This window comes from Athene cunicularia, assembly GCF_003259725.1.
Source record: "Athene cunicularia isolate RWA chromosome 20 unlocalized genomic scaffold, athCun1 chr20_part1, whole genome shotgun sequence".
Taxonomy (NCBI): Eukaryota; Metazoa; Chordata; class Aves; order Strigiformes; family Strigidae; genus Athene; species Athene cunicularia.
The window spans coordinates 12,032,448-12,049,707 of record NW_020799125.1 but is presented as its reverse complement, the minus strand read 5'-3'; the positions used below and the strand labels follow the sequence as shown (position 1 = coordinate 12,049,707).

The 17,260-nt window shown below is 43.0% G+C and overlaps 1 protein-coding gene across 3 annotated transcripts in view; it reads left to right on the top strand.

Annotated features, from left to right (window-relative positions):
• The window catches only part of PTPRT (protein tyrosine phosphatase, receptor type T), a 338,779-nt gene that overhangs the window by 210,270 nt on the left and 111,249 nt on the right, over positions 1-17,260 (top strand). For all 3 annotated transcript variants that reach the window (XM_026862069.1, XM_026862068.1, XM_026862067.1), the window contains exons 9-10: positions 4,175-4,376; positions 7,728-7,830. In XM_026862069.1, coding sequence (XP_026717870.1) covers positions 4,175-4,376; positions 7,728-7,830 — 305 coding nt within the window. The remainder of the gene's footprint in view (positions 1-4,174; positions 4,377-7,727; positions 7,831-17,260) is intronic.

The window sequence follows — 17,260 nt, the reverse complement described above, 5'->3', positions numbered from 1 at the left end:
GACAAGTGCCTGCTGTGCAGGAGATAACCAGGGAGCTGGTTAAAAAACATAGAGTTTCAGTCTTGTGAGAAGTTTCCTCATCTTTGTATTTGCATTTATTCTGCATCAGAATAAAAACAAATATTTTCAATCAGACTGAAATCCTTAAATATATTTTTGAGTATTTTCTTGTTTGTTTTCTGTCTAGGTTTTTAAATGTTTAAATTAATATTATTGTTTCTTTTTTTTTTTTTTTCAGAATACAGATGTATTACATGACATGGCTTGTCTTTAAAATAGATTATTTTAAAATAATTTAGAACAGCTGCTTTCTAGTGATTGAGTCATCTCATTTTCTAGATTAGAATCTCTTGTTTGTTTTGTAATGAAATGGTTTGACACTTGGAAGAAGAAATTAAGATAAATACTCAGCATACCAACGAGAAGAGCAGGTGTTTTTTTCGGTATCCATTTTATTCCCAGAAAGTGCCATATTTCTTCTCCAGATGTGTCTCTGCGCTTTTATAATTTACTCCAGAGTTGGAAATTTCCATAGTTTCTCCTTGAACATTTTTCAGTGTGTGATTCCCTGAAATTTCTCTGCTTCAGAAATTTTAGTTTAAATCAATTAAGGAGAAGAGTGACAACTTATTGGTGTCATCATTTCACCTGATTATAATTTGATACATTTATACATGAAAACCAACATATAAGTGATACATTACAGCATCTTTTCTTGCTATAGGAGAAATCTTCTGACACAGAGACACGCATACACGCAAATGCATACAGTGTGGAACTTTACAGATATTCCAGTGAGGAAATACCAACATCAGTACCTGGGGATGATGCTGGCCGTGGGAACTGCAGCAGAGCTGGCTGGGCAGCCTTGGCTTGGGCAGTAGGGGTGTGTGGTGGCTCAGCGGGGAGCAGCCAGCCCGTGCCCTGGGAGGCTCTTCTGGCAGAACAGCTATTGCTCTGCCTGAAGCTGCAGATGCTTTAGCTGTACTGGGAGGCTCATAGAGGAACAGACTGAGACAGAGCTCTCAGATGTTAATCCACACTTGGGGTAGCACTAATACCTAATAAATAGCAGGTATCTCACTTGGAAGAGAAAAATTATTATTTTATTTTGTTTTCTGAGCTGGAGGAGAATTTGCCTCCTTTTCTGAATAGAAAGCTCTGTTTTCAGCGCTACCTCATCTGTTTCACCTTGGTTTTGCTGCTTAACTGTCAGCAAATTACAGAAATCCATAGAATCCTTCAACCACAGAAATTTTTTCATAGTAGAGTGTAATAGCCCTCATTTTATAAATGACAAAATGGGGACTTGGAGATCTTCAGCTTATCGTGGTCATGATGGAAGTCATCAGCAGAAGTGGGCACAGCGCCCATAGACTCTCCTGGCAGTGTCTGTATAGAGTTTCCTCACCACTTCAGTCACTCAGAGCTCTTGTGGAAAGCAGAGAAGAGTTCGAGACTAACTCAGATGAGAATAATAAGCTAGTAACTAGCTGTATCTGTGGGCACTATTTCTCTTACAGTCCCTTAAATATTGCTGCTTATGGACTGAATGAAACTGGACCACATGCACAGTACTATTGTTTTGCTATTCTCTATGTTGCATCCAGGTACTGCTCGTATATTAAATGTTATGTTTTGGGGACAAGTATTGCTTCCTCTGAATGTCTGCACGTCACCTGCTTGATCGGGGTTCATGTCTGTTGGAATACATGAGTCTGCTGCAGAAACAATAATCTTGCAATTTGGCTATGCAATGAATCTCTTTACTGTAGTTTATATATCCTAAAAAAAAAGTTTTTACTGAAGTCTGATTTGAGGGAGTAGTCTTTCTGAAAACTGACCCATACGACAATCTCAAATAGTGGATATCCTCTCTCTCAAGTAGTTTTCTCCTTCCCTGCTTTTTGTGAGTTGACCCAGGGTGTTTTAAGGTCCCTTGTACACATATTCTGTGCTATAGTCAACAGAAAAAATAAAAACTGTTATTTTTAAAATCAGTGACTTCTTTTTTTCTCTCTCTTGAAAGCTTTTCTAGCTCTATTTGCCTTAAGGGGATAGTTTTCTTAATGAAAAAAACCCCACCTCTTTTTGTAGTGATTTTAGAACTCGTGAAGGTAGCTGAATACTTTTATTTATGTGGAGTTCATGGACAGGTGCATCTTCCATTTGTATTTATAGCCTTTTGTATAATGTGCTTGAAAACAAATACCACTGATTTTGCATAGGCTAGTACCTGAGTATCCTGTGAATGTTGTTTTCAGTGGCCCAACAATAGGAAGTTCCCTTTCTTTTTCCCTAAATTCCTATTTTGCTGATTCCTCTTTGGAATGTTATAGAATTGCTATTTCTCTAGCACTTGATTTGCAGATAGAGCATATAGATTGCATCGGTTCATTCCTACATAACAGATTAAATACACTTTTGTTTCTGGATTTGGCTATGGCATTAACTGGGTTTAAGGTCTTTGATGCTCACTCTATCTCTGATGGTGTTTTTACACAGATTCCCTTGCCTCAGAGTACCTTGATGCAGTAGGAACTGTCAAAATACTGTCCCATGCCATGATGCTTTGCATGGTCCTCACCTTACCGAAGGAAAAGAAGCAAGTGTAAAGATTTCTCCTTCCTGCATTTTTTTTTGTTTAAATGACTGTTGTGCTAAGATCTCTCTCTTTCTCATGTTTCTGGCAAGTAATAAAAATTTAAAACCAGGTTGTAATTCCTGGAAAAATCCGTAGGTTTTCAGTCAAATCACCCGCAAGCTGTTTAATTATAATTCCTTTAAGTGTTCTGGTTTTGCAGTTCTTGCTGTTCTGTGGGTCTGGTGTAATTCACAGCCCTTCTCTGTTATGCTGCCTCATCTTGGGTGTCACCTCTGTCTAAATTGTTCTTCTCTATCCAAATAGTAGGAATCACATGCTCACCCCCTTCTCTGGTGTCAGTAGCATCAGTCTATGTCTCTTATTTATCCTGATATTATTAAAGATCCCCTTTTTAAACACTGTATATTTATTTTTCCTCAAAATGCAACATTTTCCTTCTGTCATAAAGCAAGCGACTTAAAAATTTTCAAAGGCTCTTTCAGCAAAGCTGGGAATTAGATTCTTGTGGAGTCCATAAAAAATTGAAGACTTCGTGTATTAACATACATTGATTTATTCATAGTGTTTCATTACAAATAAGGAAGGATCTCATAATATCAGGAAAGGTTAGGAGAGCAGTGGAGCACGTTACATTATATTGACAGCTTAGTTGAAATTGAGCTGCCTTTGGATTGAATTTGGAACGCAGGCAAGGAATTGGCTGGTAAATAAGTCATGAGTTTTACTTGCAAGTGTCTGTATATCAACAGAATTGCCATGGATAAGCAGAATGGTGCTCAAGCAGAATTTCTGAGGTGTGCTTTCAGCTTGGATGCCTCTGAAGGTGCATTGGCACCAGCAGTAGGGATATTCCTGAACAGCTCTCTAGGTCTGTAGCTGACTTACTCTCTTCCACAAAAACCTGGCATGGAACCACGTGTGTGCAAACTGAGGCTCAAAACAGGGACAGGAAAATGACATCAGAAACTGGTTTACAAGCTTAGAGAAGAAAAGGGCTTTTGTCTAAAGACCTGATGATATTTATTTCATTTAAACATACCATTTCATTTCAGCATTTTTTCTGTAACACATGAAAAGATTTCCAAAACCTTTGTTGTCAGTAAAAGGCTTCCATTGTTTTCAGTGGCCTTATGAGAAGACCATTTAACAGAAGAAAAAAAATCAACTTGATGGAATATTTATCCATGTTTGCACCAAAAGTTTTCGTATGCTGTGGGGGTATTGTATGGGAAATTCTCATGAAAATTCTGCTGGTTGTGCTGTGTGCTTTGGCTTGGCTGCAGAAATTCTGAGATTTGGAACAAAAAGCAATTCTTTGCATCTTTTGTTGCAAATCAGCACATGCTGTGGTTTTAGTTGAGAGAAGTAATTAGTTTTGTCCTAAGTAAAGCCTTGGAAAAATTGTTCTGTTTATTTGACGACATCCAGTAACAGAACTGTTCGCTGGAGTTACTGAAATAATATTTGTCCTTGTATTTTCAATGTCTGGTCTCAAGAGATGGCAGAAGAGGGGAGTAGAGAAAGGCCAGGTGCCCTTATGACCTTATTTTCCTTTTTCTTCATTTGCAGATTACGTACAAGGCCGTTGGGTCTCTGGATCCCAGTGCTGAGCTGTCCAGCCAAAGAGGGAAAGTCTTCAAACTAAGGAATGAAACACATCACCTCTTTGTAGGATTATACCCAGGGACTACGTATTCATTCACCATCAAAGCCAGCACAGTCAAGGGTTTTGGGCCACCCATCACAACAAGGATTGCAACTAAGATTTCAGGTACTGCTTTGGAGAAAAAGAAAAAAAGAGCTTTCTAGGGCTTTGTTCTTTACACCCAGAGATGATGCATAAAACAATAAAAAGGTCTTCAGCTTAGTGTCTCTCTACAAGTTTTGTAAGGCAAATTTTTAAAATGGCCACAATCAAGTTTGTTCAAGTTACAAATGCAGTGGTTAATTTGTGGATATCTTAAATATCCATGAATAGCTTTGTGGAACATTTTAAATGAGAACCTTCATTAGTTCTACAATTGAAGTATCCCTACAGTAATTGTTCGTATTATCTGTGTGGCTGGGGAAGCTCCTTCAGTAATGTGGCTTTTATTTTCAGAATGCACCAAAATGGATGTAATGAAGTAATTGAATTAATAGTGCAAGGAGACTAAAAATAGAGGAAAGCTGTTTTTTATGTTTTCTTTCTGAGTAAGCACAGAGGGAGTGCTTGAGGTAGGCAGACAAGTGTATGAAAGGCACTAAAATCAGGAGGTATTGCAAAGAGAAGGCGCATGTGTCTCTAGGAAAAAAAAAGGAAACGGGCTAGCTATCAAAAAAAGATGGATGAAGATGTGGTAGAGATTATATTGGGCAGATATATGTAAACTTTAACATTTAATTGATAGCACTGAAATAGGTTCTCTAACAGAGTTTAAAGCTGTCATTTTTTGGAATAACTGAACTGTTTTTTTCAGGAAAGCCAAAATAAACATTTGGAACATTCAGGACACTTGAAATTATGTCTGGGTGCCATAGAAGAGTGTACACAACAGTGCATATTTTCCATTGCCCGATTTCAAAATTGGTTAATAAAAATGTTGTTAGCAGTAAGTGACAGTGTAAATTTTAAAGAAGTAAAATGTATCCATTCCCTCCACTAACCATCAAAATGGTTTGAACCCTTAACATTTAGTGCAAAAGCCCATGTCTCAGCCACTTGAAGTAAAGCCATTAGCTGTCCTAACAGCTCCATGGACTGTTGGGGTTTCTGCAGCCCTGCTGGGAAGGGAAGGCACAGCATGCACGCTGCTCACTTGTGACCAGAAAAATGAAATAGCACAGTAATGGTAGTGATTTTTCCCTCTGATTCAGTTTCTTTTTATTTTATTATTCAGTGAGTGCCCAAATTGTGTTAGAAGCGTGCATGATTATTAACTGTAGGCACACTGAGCTTGGGTTATCGCCTTTTTTCTTTTTCTTTCCATCTTCCAAGGATCTGGTTCGCAATAGGTAGGTACAGACTCCATGCAGGCACTGGGGTAGTCTCTGACATTAGATTATCTTGTTGCATGGTCAGTCCTATATGTGTAATTTGGAAATTATTATTAAACTTGCTCTAAGAGACAGTCCCAAGGTTAGTAGTGAGAAGAAGGATTTTTGCATTGACTGTCATGTCCCTATTAGACTTCATAATTTTTTAAATGAAAAGCCACCTGTGCTGTAGCAATGTGTGAGTATGTGTTTATATGAGTGGACACATCTGCTCGGGTCTCAATCACAGTTAAAAGGCAGAATTCCTGAGGACTTCTCTTTGGGCAGGACTGGGGTCTTGCAAAGTAGGCATTAAATTGATTAGTAGTGTTTGCTATTTTAGAGATATCACTGCAAATTGTAGTTTTATCGAGCACAGAACTGCACAACTGTTCTGTGTTGAGTACGCAAGAAAGCACTATATCTTATTTCAGCACCTTGTGACTAATACAGACTCTGATCACTGAATTATACTCAGTACCATTAGCTAGTCCTGTCAAGATCTACGTTTCTTGCATTTTCTTCTTAACTATATGGTGTCTGAAAGAAAAATTACAAATTCTCTGTGGCAGGTGCAGTTTTTTACATAGAAGGTAACTAAAGAGGTCTCATGCACAGCCAGGAGGAGATATCCAAGCTAGCCAACATATCAGAAACGATGTAGTGGCACCAGTGCAGTGCTGCAGCTAGGCTAGAAGAAGATGCTTTGAAGGAGGATGATGGAGCCTGCAAAGGCAGAGTCCGGCCTGTTTCTGGTGTCCAAACTGGCCTTGCAACCTTTTTGTAGTACTGTGTTGTGCTTAGCACCATCCCCCTCTGGCCAGAACAGGTACTGAACAAGTCTTGCTGTGGCATCTCCAGCAACTAGAGTGATCTCTTGTATAGAAGACAGCTGGTGACATGCATTTTCTTTAAATGACTCACACTGCTTCCCCTTGGTGCAGAGTACCTTTTTCAGAGAAATCCTCGTTAAGGAATTGGCATTCAGTCTGATTCATTGCCAGCTTATTGACAGGGAAGTCAGTGGCTGAGCTGATAATAGCAACCACCATTCTTGACAGGCATTTAGATGAAAATCCCAATTGTAAACAGGGTTGCAGTAGAAATCACTGTGAGAGGATTAAATATGGGTTCCCCTGCAATTCAGCTTGCCCTTGTGAGTTACAGGTGAACTATTTGTATGAATTCTTTTGTTTGCTTTCTACTTTAAAGATATTTCAACAAAACTTGCATCTTTGGAATAAATTTCATGCTGGCTTGATCTCGTGATCTTTTCAGTTCTTGCACAGTAAAATTGTCCCAAACAGATGTCTGCTATTGGGGAAGGAAGAAGTAATGTGACTATCCTGCTGTCATGAAGTGATCTTAATAGCAGATAACAAAGCAGAAGTAGAAACTAGACTATGGGTAGGTGTGAATATTCAGTGGTGTCCTGTATTGCTTTGGGGAACATGTCAGCAAAGCAATGGGGATACCAGGCTGGATACTGCCCAAGTGTGCTGGTGGGAGCCGTGCAGCTGCCTGTTGATTCAATATCACTAAAGCACTGGGGTGAAATGTCATGGGTTTGCGTGCTAAAATAACCTGGCATTAGTGCTCTCTTTTCTTCTTTCATGCTTCATAATGCAACCTCAAACTGATCAAGGAGACACAGCTTAAGTCTATGTATTAAAAATCTAAGATGTAGGAGGTCTAATCTGATGACCAGAACAGTGAACAAGAGCCAGGTTTCCTGGGTGCTATTCTTAGCTTTGCTACCGATTCACTCAACCTAAGTGGTCTTTTATAATGACCATGCAATTTTCTTTCTTCACCTTTGAAATTGAAGGAGTGATTCTATCTCACAGGATTACTAAGTCTTAAAAATTCGAGACAGGATTTTCAAAGCTAGCTTGAAGATTTGGGTGTCCAATTCCTGTTTAATAGGAAAAGAGTGTACAAATATTTAAGCAGTTTTGACAGTTTTGGTCATAACATTGGGATATATTTTGATGTTTGATGTGAGAAATGTTAAACGGTCTCCAAGAAATGTTAATACTCCGTTGTCAACACTACCAAAGGCAGTAACTGGTGTATAACTAATGTGTTGCTCTTTGTTCTGCTGTAGCACCATCGATGCCAGAATACGACACGGACTCCCCCCTGAATGAGACTGACACTACCATCACCGTTATGCTGAAGCCCGCTCAGTCCCGGGGAGCACCTGTCAGGTAGGTGTTTTGTCTTCTCTTTTCACAGTTCTCCCTTCTCCTTCCTCCCCGGGCTTCTCTCACACCTCTCTCATTCTTTTCTGATAATGTAACTGCTGAAAGCAAATGCTGACTAAAAGGCCAACTCTGCTGTTGATTCTGCCTTTCACAGTCTCCTTTTGTAAACGCCTCAACCTACTTGCCTCCCGCTGTTAACCTCCGGGAAGGACTACTGATAGCATTGCACGGGGTTATTACTCTTTCAGCATCACTTCAGATGCCTTTGCAGCACTGGAGTACAGCCCTACGTGCCGGTCTGTGCTGTGACACTGTGAACTGAGCAAAGGTGGGGGAGGCTTCCGGCCTCCATCGCCTGCCCTCTCTTCCGCGATGGACAAGGCCGTTTTGTAACTATCGTGTGAATGCCCAAACTGTCTTTAATACTTACGGGTGCATTTGTTCAGATTCTGGATGTAACTCCTCACATCTTCATTTTACAATCCAGCTATTGCTCCTGGTCTAGTTGTGGAATAATGTAGTGATCTAGTCCAGAAAAGATGATCTCTGGTTTAGTGAGACTTTGCCAGTTGTAGGCAAGCAGTTTCCACTGGCACAGCAGAGGATTCAGGGGCAGGGAGCTGCACAGGCATCGGTGGAACAGAGCGAGGACCTTGCAGAAGAGTGTCTCTGAGCTGGGTCTAGTTCTTAATCATGAGGTACTGAAATGGGGTGCTCAGCTGCAGATCGCTCCCTGACTGTGGAAATATGACTGAGGCCCGTACTTCATTGCTCTCTTCCTTCTAGTTGAATTTGTACGTGACAAAAGGCATCAGCACAGATGAACAAACTTCCCTTCTGAGCTGGCACTGCCTTATCTGTTGCTGGCAGAAGTGCCAGTTGGTCATTCATCCTGTCAGTCACCTCAGCTGAGAGCGTGAATTAGAATTGCTTATGATAAAAATAGTGGATACGGCTTTCCAGAGGTATCCAGCAGCCATTACCTCCCAGTAGGCTCTTCAGGCTTTTACCTCCAGTTTTCACAAGAGACTTTTGAAATTTTTCCTATGGGTGGTATTTTAAAAACCCATAGTCCCTTCTTTCAAAGTGACTTGGGTTTGTACACCCCACTGACAAGTTCTTAGTGCTTTTGAAGGATGTCCCACTAAGTATTCAGGAGCAAATTGCTCAGATGTAAACTGCCTGATTTAATGAAATATCCTGTAGCAGTTGGTGGTCCACCCTATGTCACAGCTTTCCCCCAAATTTCATTGATACTCTCAAGCAAAAAACCTGCTCTTTAAGGCTTAGCACTATGCCTTTTCTAGTTTTTCTGAGTAATGTATTTTAAAGTTTCTCTTTCAATCTCTGGTACTCCATATGAGCGAATTTAGGAGCCTATTTTCTGAGTCCTTTAGGGATGTTTTTCTGCTGGAAAAGAGCAGTAAAATCACACAGCTCTGTTTTGTTTTATTTCTTTATATGGGGGAACATTCCTGTATCTCGTTTTACCCCCTGCTGTCTTAAGAGTGTTGCTATTTTCTTTTTTTATTGAAAAGTCTTGTGATTTTTCTCAAAGTTAATTTACTATACTTTTAACTGCATTCAGTGAATAATGACTTTTCCAGCAAATGCATCTGTTATAAAAAATTTGGTAGAGATTTTTATAAATTTTCACTCCGGTTTCTTTAATTGCGTTGTAGCCTATTCTGCACACATTTGCAGAGAGAGCAACATTTTCATGCCACAACTAAGTGATAAGATTACTTCCAATTATGAGCCCATTTCATTGACTTACAGATGTGTGTATGACAACCAGAATGGAGGGGGAAGGGGTCTTGAGGAGAATTTTAGCTTTTTAGTAACTATGATGGCCTCAGAATGTGTGAATACCTTTCCCTGTATAACTTGACAGACTGTTTTTAGTCTAGCAAACAACCAATCGTTATTGCAAGCTTAGATTCTCCCAGTCTCTTTCCTTTCCTTTTCTTCCAGTCTGCACACTCTCCAAGGTGTGTAATTTCTTTCAAAATACTATATCCAAAAGCAGGTAGTGTTCCCCTTGGAGGCCTCAACAGCACCAGCAGATGAGAGGAATAAAGCACTGTGAATTGCTTGTGACACATAAGAGTGAGGTGTTTTTTCCTTCTCACTGTTTGTGTTCAAGCTCTGAGATCCAATATATCCTCTTTATTGTTGTGTAGTTAGTTGTTCTACCATTTGATTGTGTGTGTTTCAGTTCTCTTTCACAAGTATAGTATTTTCCATTCATCTCTAAATATGATAAAATTGATTTTCAAAATGCTTTAAAATTCTGATACAAACTTGAATGACTTAGAGCCTTTCTTAGCCTGATGCCATCCTGTGTGCAATTGCTGAGGGCATTAATGCAAACACAGAGTCAAGACAAATGATGAGAAATCTCCATGTGCAGCAGCGAGGTGACGTGGAGGTGACGGCAGGGGATCCCGCATGATGCAGCATGCTGCCGAGATACCTGGTCTCCTGGCCTGCCTTTCCTAGCTCCCTTCCCTTTTGCACGCTGGCCTTTCATATCCCAGCCTGCGGAGATGCGTCTGAAAAGGTACTTGAAAGTAGTCTTAAATAGATTTTCCTCGCACCTTCTTATAAAACCTCTGATACTCAGATCCTTCACTATGCAGGAGTACAGTCAACCCCCTGTATCATCACCCAGAGTTTCAGCTCTGCAGTGCTCCAGGTTGTTATTATAGTCCTCCCAAACTGTGAAGAGGAAAAAAAATTACTACAGAATAATTACTGTTAATATTTCCTCTTCTAAGCTGGGGATGGTGAGTTGGAGTATGTATGGGGATGTGATTGTAAACTGGTATCAATACGTATGATAGTTATGTGACTTTGACTTGTGTTCCTTCATTCTGCTGTAGTCTGAGAAGCATACAGATGGGAGCATGGTCTGCAGGATCATTTTTAGAGTTATATTATAAAATATTTTAAACAAGATTCATTGTATTTCCATCATCTGAAATGCAGGTACACCAAATCCAAAGTGACTTCCAACACTAAGACACTTCTGATGTTCCCCAGCGCTCATGATAGATAATTTAGATGAGGTTGTTTATAACGATCATAACGATTTTATAATGATCATGAACTTGGCATTGTTAAGGATCTATAGATAACATTGATAACGCTTTCATATAAACTAATAGAAATAAAGCACACTCAGATATTCTTTGATCTGTTTTGTCCTATTGTCAGTTTATTAATGTACATCTTAGAGGAAGTAAGTAACTTTAAATAAGAATATGAGAGTTTGAGTATTCTAAATATAAATAAGTACTGAGCAAAGGTGAAAAAAATATTTTTGTATCAGCAGTGAGACAGCAGAAGTTAGTTTATATGGACTGAGCCTCATGTTAATCTTGCGTATCATCATCCGATTCTTGGTCTCCCGAGCATGAATTAAAGGAAACATTTTTGGTCTACAAAGGTGTTATTTAACAGAACCCCTAAAAATAGTATATTTTTTGGTTTTATGCTCAAACCATTCTCAAGGCAAACAATCCCATATGATGTATCTGTGCACTTCTATAATCGCACATATAGTAATAAATTAAAATTTCCTGTGATGAAGAGGGCGATACTGCTTCCAATTTATGGTGGAGAACAAAGAATTTGACTAGATAAGACTTCATTTCCATTTCAGTCTGCAACAAAGTAGAAATTAAGAATCCTAGAGTCATGAAATCAGACCCCCGTAGTACAGGGGGATCCCTTTCTCAGGCACAGGCTGGAAGCAGCATTGGAGGCCAGCTTGCTGGAATTGAGTAGACCTCCATGACCTTCTCTCCCTCATCATCGGCCACAGCCACGGGCCTCCTCTTCCTCATTGGCCACAGAGTCGACCTCCATGGCCTTGTCCTCATCATCAGCATGATCATGATCGAACTCTGTGGTCTCCACTTCCTCATCATCAGCCACAGAGTCGACGGCCATGGCCTCCTCCTCATCATCAGCCATGGAGTCAACCTCCATGGCCTCCTCTTCCTCATAGGCCACGGGGTCGACCTCCATGGCCTCCTCCTCCTCATAGGCCACGGGGTCGATCTCCATGGCATCCTTTTCCTCATAGGCCACGGGGTCGACCTCCATGGCCTCCTCCTCATCATAGGCCACGGGGTCGACCTCCATGGCCTCCTCCTCATCATAGGCCACGGGGTCGACCTCCATGGCCTCCTCCTCATCATAGGCCACGGGGTCGACCTCCATGGCCTCCTCCTCATCATAGGCCACGGGGTCGACCTCCATGGCCTCCTCCTCATCATAGGCCACGGGGTCGACCTCCATGGCCTCCTCCTCATCATAGGCCACGGGGTCGACCTCCATGGCCTCCTCCTCATCATAGGCCACGGGGTCGACCTCCATGGCCTCCTCCTCATCATAGGCCACGGGGTCGACCTCCATGGCCTCCTCCTCATCATAGGCCACGGGGTCGACCTCCATGGCCTCCTCCTCATCATAGGCCACGGGGTCGACCTCCATGGCCTCCTCCTCATCATAGGCCACGGGGTCGACCTCCATGGCCTCCTCCTCATCATAGGCCACGGGGTCGACCTCCATGGCCTCCTCCTCATCATAGGCCACGGGGTCGACCTCCATGGCCTCCTCCTCATCATAGGCCACGGGGTCGACCTCCATGGCCTCCTCCTCATCATAGGCCACGGGGTCGACCTCCATGGCCTCCTCCTCATCATAGGCCACGGGGTCGACCTCCATGGCCTCCTCCTCATCATAGGCCACGGGGTCGATCTCCATGGCATCCTCTTCCTCATAGCCCATGGGGTTGACGTCCATGGCTTCCTCTTCCTCGTTGGCCATGGGGTCAACCTCTGTCAGCTCTTTTCCTTCGGCTGCACTTTGCTGTTCCCAGCCACGGAGGTTCCACGCGCCCCCTTTGCTCTGGCAGGTTGTAGGTGCCCCAGGATGTCCTGTGGCAGCTTTGCTGGGCGCTGGGCTGAAGCACCCAGAAGGTGCCGTCCCTGCCAAGGCTGCCTCGCTGTTCTGCTCCCATCTCTGGTGGAACAGACATGAGCATCTCAGCGTCCGGTGTCCAGGGTCAGGTGTGTCCTGTTACAGGATGGGGGAGAGTGGGCAGTGAGGAGCTGGTTTGTACCACCAGGAGGCCACTGTGATGGCGGCCAGCTGCGATGGCTGAGCATGGGTCCCTTTGGCTGGCCTGAAGGAGGACCTGCCTGGGAAGGGCAGGGTGCCCAGGATGAGTCCTCTGCCCCTGCCCAGTCCCAGCGTGGTGGGACCCGCTCCCCACCCCCCCGCCGCCCCGCGCGTGTCTGCGGGAGCAACTGCTGCTCTGCTCAGCAGAAGGCGAAGCAGGCCCTGGCTCTGAGAGGGGCAGTTTCCTTCCCTGGCCGTGGCTGCCTGGGAGCAGAGCCAAGCCCTGCAGCCCTGATGGCTCCCAGCCCGCGGGTGGGCTGCCCCAAGCCCGTCCTTTGCAGCATTTGCCGTGAATTTGCGATGGGACCCCGCTGATTGGCAGCAGCCTCTCTCCTCCAGCCCTGGCCCTGCTGGCAGGCCGGGGGCTCCAGCCACCCCCCTCTGCTGCGCCGGGCAGAGGCCAAGACATGGTCCCCAAAGTAAAGAAGGTGGTTAGGGGCTCTCTGTGAGTAAAGCGGCCACGTGCTGTCCCCACATGGTGTTCGAGCTTTCCTCTCCCCAGAAACCTCCCTGCTCGCCCACTCCCTTCCACCTTGGCCTTGACGCCCATGAGGTTCCTGCCGGGAAGAGGCGCTTGACACCTGCCACTCGCCTCTTCTGGGGAGTCGGCAGCGGGGGGAGAGGGCAGAATGACCCAAGAAGGGCAGCAAAGGAGCTGAGCCTGCCTCCCATGGGTGCTCGTGGCTCTGCGCGTCCCGTCTCAGGGACTTGTGTTGCTGGGGACAGGATGAGCTCACAGGTGGTGGATCCCACGGCCCTGTGGGGGAGGGGCTGTCCCCGGGTGGCAGCTCTGCAGGGGAAGGGACGGTGGGGACGAGGCGATGGAGAACTGTGCTCGGTGCTGGGCTTCCCGCTGCAGCAATTGCTGTTTTCTTGGCCCCTCTGGGCCGCTTTGTGCTGGGGGGCTGAGCAGTGCCCAGTAGTTCTTTTTATCCTTAGGAAGGAGTGGTTTGCAAACCTAGTGACCTTGCTTCTGTGGTGGAGAAGGCATGAGACAAGAGGCTATAAACTTGCAAAATTTGCCGGGGTTTTTGTCTTACAGATGGTGGCTTTGGTATATAGATCTCCATAGCTATATGGGGAGCTATGGTGTTCAGCTCCTGCTTTGCAACTTCTTAGTGGCATCACATGAGCCTTGCCTCAGGCATTTATGTTGATAATTCATTCATTCATGGCAAGAAATGGGGGCAATTTCTTGTTCATAAAACTCACGCGCACTGTACCTTTTGTTTGAAAATAAAGACTGGAGTCAAGGATCAGTGAAACAATAAAAAAGGTTCTAATGTTGAAAGCGATGGGAAGCGTAACAAATTATCATGCCCTTGGTTATTCTGAAAGTTCAGTTTCCTTTATGGGTATGTTATAAATACCTGGAAAATGAAACTCCTGGCCTGCTTTTTCTAAACTGATATTCAAATATATGCATGACATGACTTGGTTGATTGAATACAGGGCAAACAGTCATCACATTAGATCTTTTAATTTTGTAGTATCTAATGAGGAATGAGTTTATCAATCTAAGCTTCTGATACTATAAGCCTAATTATCTGTATTAATTAACATCTCCTATAATATACCTCAGGGATGCTGTTCTGAAATCATTCAAGCTGGGTTTCTCCTGCATGGCATTCTGCATTTAATTTAGCAAGAGTCTGAAGGTAAATGAGGGAGTTTCTTTTCTCTTCCCCGGATCTGATATTTCTTTAACTGTGTGTGAATGTGTGAGAATGAAAGTAAGAAATTGGGTGAAAGGCTTGGAAAAATGCCAGCTGTGTAGACCAGCATGATGTTTGTTATACCAAAAAGGAACAGAATAAGGTTGCACAGTGAGTATTTTCAGGTTTTACCTCATCAATGTCCAAACCCTGGTGAGGTGTCCAGAGCACCTGCAAGCCTGAGCAGACACTTCCACCTCAGCTGGAGTGTTTCATACATGATCAGAGAACTTCAGTGGCACTTAAAGTTACTCTGGATCTTAGAAGTGCTTTGCCTACTGTATCAGGAGAGAAACATAATGGAGATATAGGAATGCATTAGGATGCAAGGTGACAACCATAAGTATCAGGAAGGAATATTTAGTCTTTTATGTAGCATGGCATAATTAGTTGAATGGGTGTTTCAAGGTTTTTTTAGTTCTTCCTGAAGTCAGGCTTTGGCCCTAAAAAGTGAGGATAAGGGGCATTTTGGGTCAGTTGTTCTCATCTGGTACAGGAAATGCATTTTCTCACTGGATCAGTGTACTGTTCATCTGAGAATACTGTCCCTTAAAAGGTCATAAAACTGCCTTTGCCCATTTATCAGCCATCAGAAACGTAGCTGTTCTCTGAGACTGGATGACCTGCTATGTCTTACTAACCATTGCAGTAGACAGAAATGGGAGAGAAAAGCCATAAAATTTGCATATATTGTAATGATAATATTTTAACAATCAAATTACACATATAGGCAATTCTTTTGTGTCAAGCAGCATTTTATTAGCTCTACAGTGAAGCTTTTGCTAACACTTTTTTGTTTTATAAAGGCCTGAGGATACTGAGAGTGGGGGAGTGAACGTTTTTGCATAAATCCTTTATGCTGTCCACGTAACTGTCAGATTGAATTCCAGCAATCAAAAGGTTAATGAAGTCTGAACTTTAAGCTGAGAATCACAAATTGATGGCCATTTTCTCACATCAAGCTGTCAACCAGTAAGATGAGGGAACAGGAGAAAATACCCATGGTTGCCAGTTTGAAGGTTTCTTTTTCCAAGATATTTCTTTGCTTCACAGCTCCCAGAGCCAATATGCCCCTTCCTTGTTATCACAGAATAAAAGGGTAATAGCAAACTGCGTAAAAGATTTTAAAAATTAGAAGGTCTGAATTTCTTGAGGCATACAGCCAAGCCTCCTTTTGCCTGTGAGAGCCCTTGGATCAGATCCTTCAGTGGGATGAACTGAGCTTGACCATAGCTACTCAGGGTCAGAGCAGCCCCCAGGAAGGAGCTTGGCTCTTTTTGCAGACCACAGAGGATGATTTACCTAATTGAAGCAGCTCCTTAAGGTACTTAAAATGAGATGGGATGAGCTTGGGCACAAGTCCCTGGCAAATGTCCACCCCTCAGAAGCAGTGCACAAGCTTTATCCAGCCAGCAATCCCTCTACCAGGAGTGAGGATGATGAGTTCAGAGAGCAAGTGGGCTCTTCTCTGTTGCATATGGCAGGCTGTGTTTATGCTAGCAGGTGCCCCTCAACGTGTCTGTAATAACACAAAAACGCGATAAAAGGGACGATGAGTAAGCTCTGCTTTGCTGTTGCAGACTAAGGCATTTCAGGATTTAATTATACTACAGGTATATAAATTCCGGAAACATGTTAATGCTCCCGTGATTAAAATTATAGAGGGCCTAATTGAAAAAGCATAAACCGAATTGAAGAATTCCTAATTATAGTTTGCTTTGAGGTGTTAATTTCCTCCATAATGAATGCATAATTTCTTGAAACTAGAAAAGGGGGTTGCTGCACCAGTGCGTGGGCTGCAGATGGAATGAAGGGATTATCATAAGTGCAGCCAGACAATTCAGAAGAATAAACCTCTGCAGCCATGATGCTCTTCTGCCTCTCTATAATTTCAGTTCTCCTTGCACAGCACTTTTCCAAAGCAAAAGGCAGAGCTAGGAGATGGTGAGGGATTTGCTTACTGTGCAAAAGGAAGGGGAAATAGGACTGGTTTAATTAAAAGTAGTCATGGTGCAGAAGAGGAAGGTGAGGAGAAGCAGAGCGTGCAGCATTTGTAGTGGAAAGGTCTGACAGCAAAACGGAAGAGGAGACAATTCCTTTGTCGCCTACCTTGATAGATCCCCAGGTAACTGCAGGATCTGATGTTGATGCAGGTTGAGGGCTTTTTCTGCCAAAGGATACAACCTATATTTAATGCTTTCTCTTGTATCAAAAATATACCTAGTTTTGAAGGGAGTTGGTGAACTACAGGATTATCAGATACAGCATCTTAATGTTTAAATCTGCCCCATTCCAACTATGGTGGAGGTAATAGGTGTTTCCAGATGATGTCAGACTGTCTGTGAATTGGAAAGAAGTCCTTCCCTTTTTCCATCCTCAATTTTCCTTCGTTGTGGGGCAGATGTTGCACTGAAGGTACCATGTAAGACCTCTCCCTGGGGCCAGAAGCATGATTGCTTTGCACTTTCTCAAGAGCACAAAGTGTTCAGAAAAGGTGTAAAGAATCTGGCTGATACTCCTGCAGC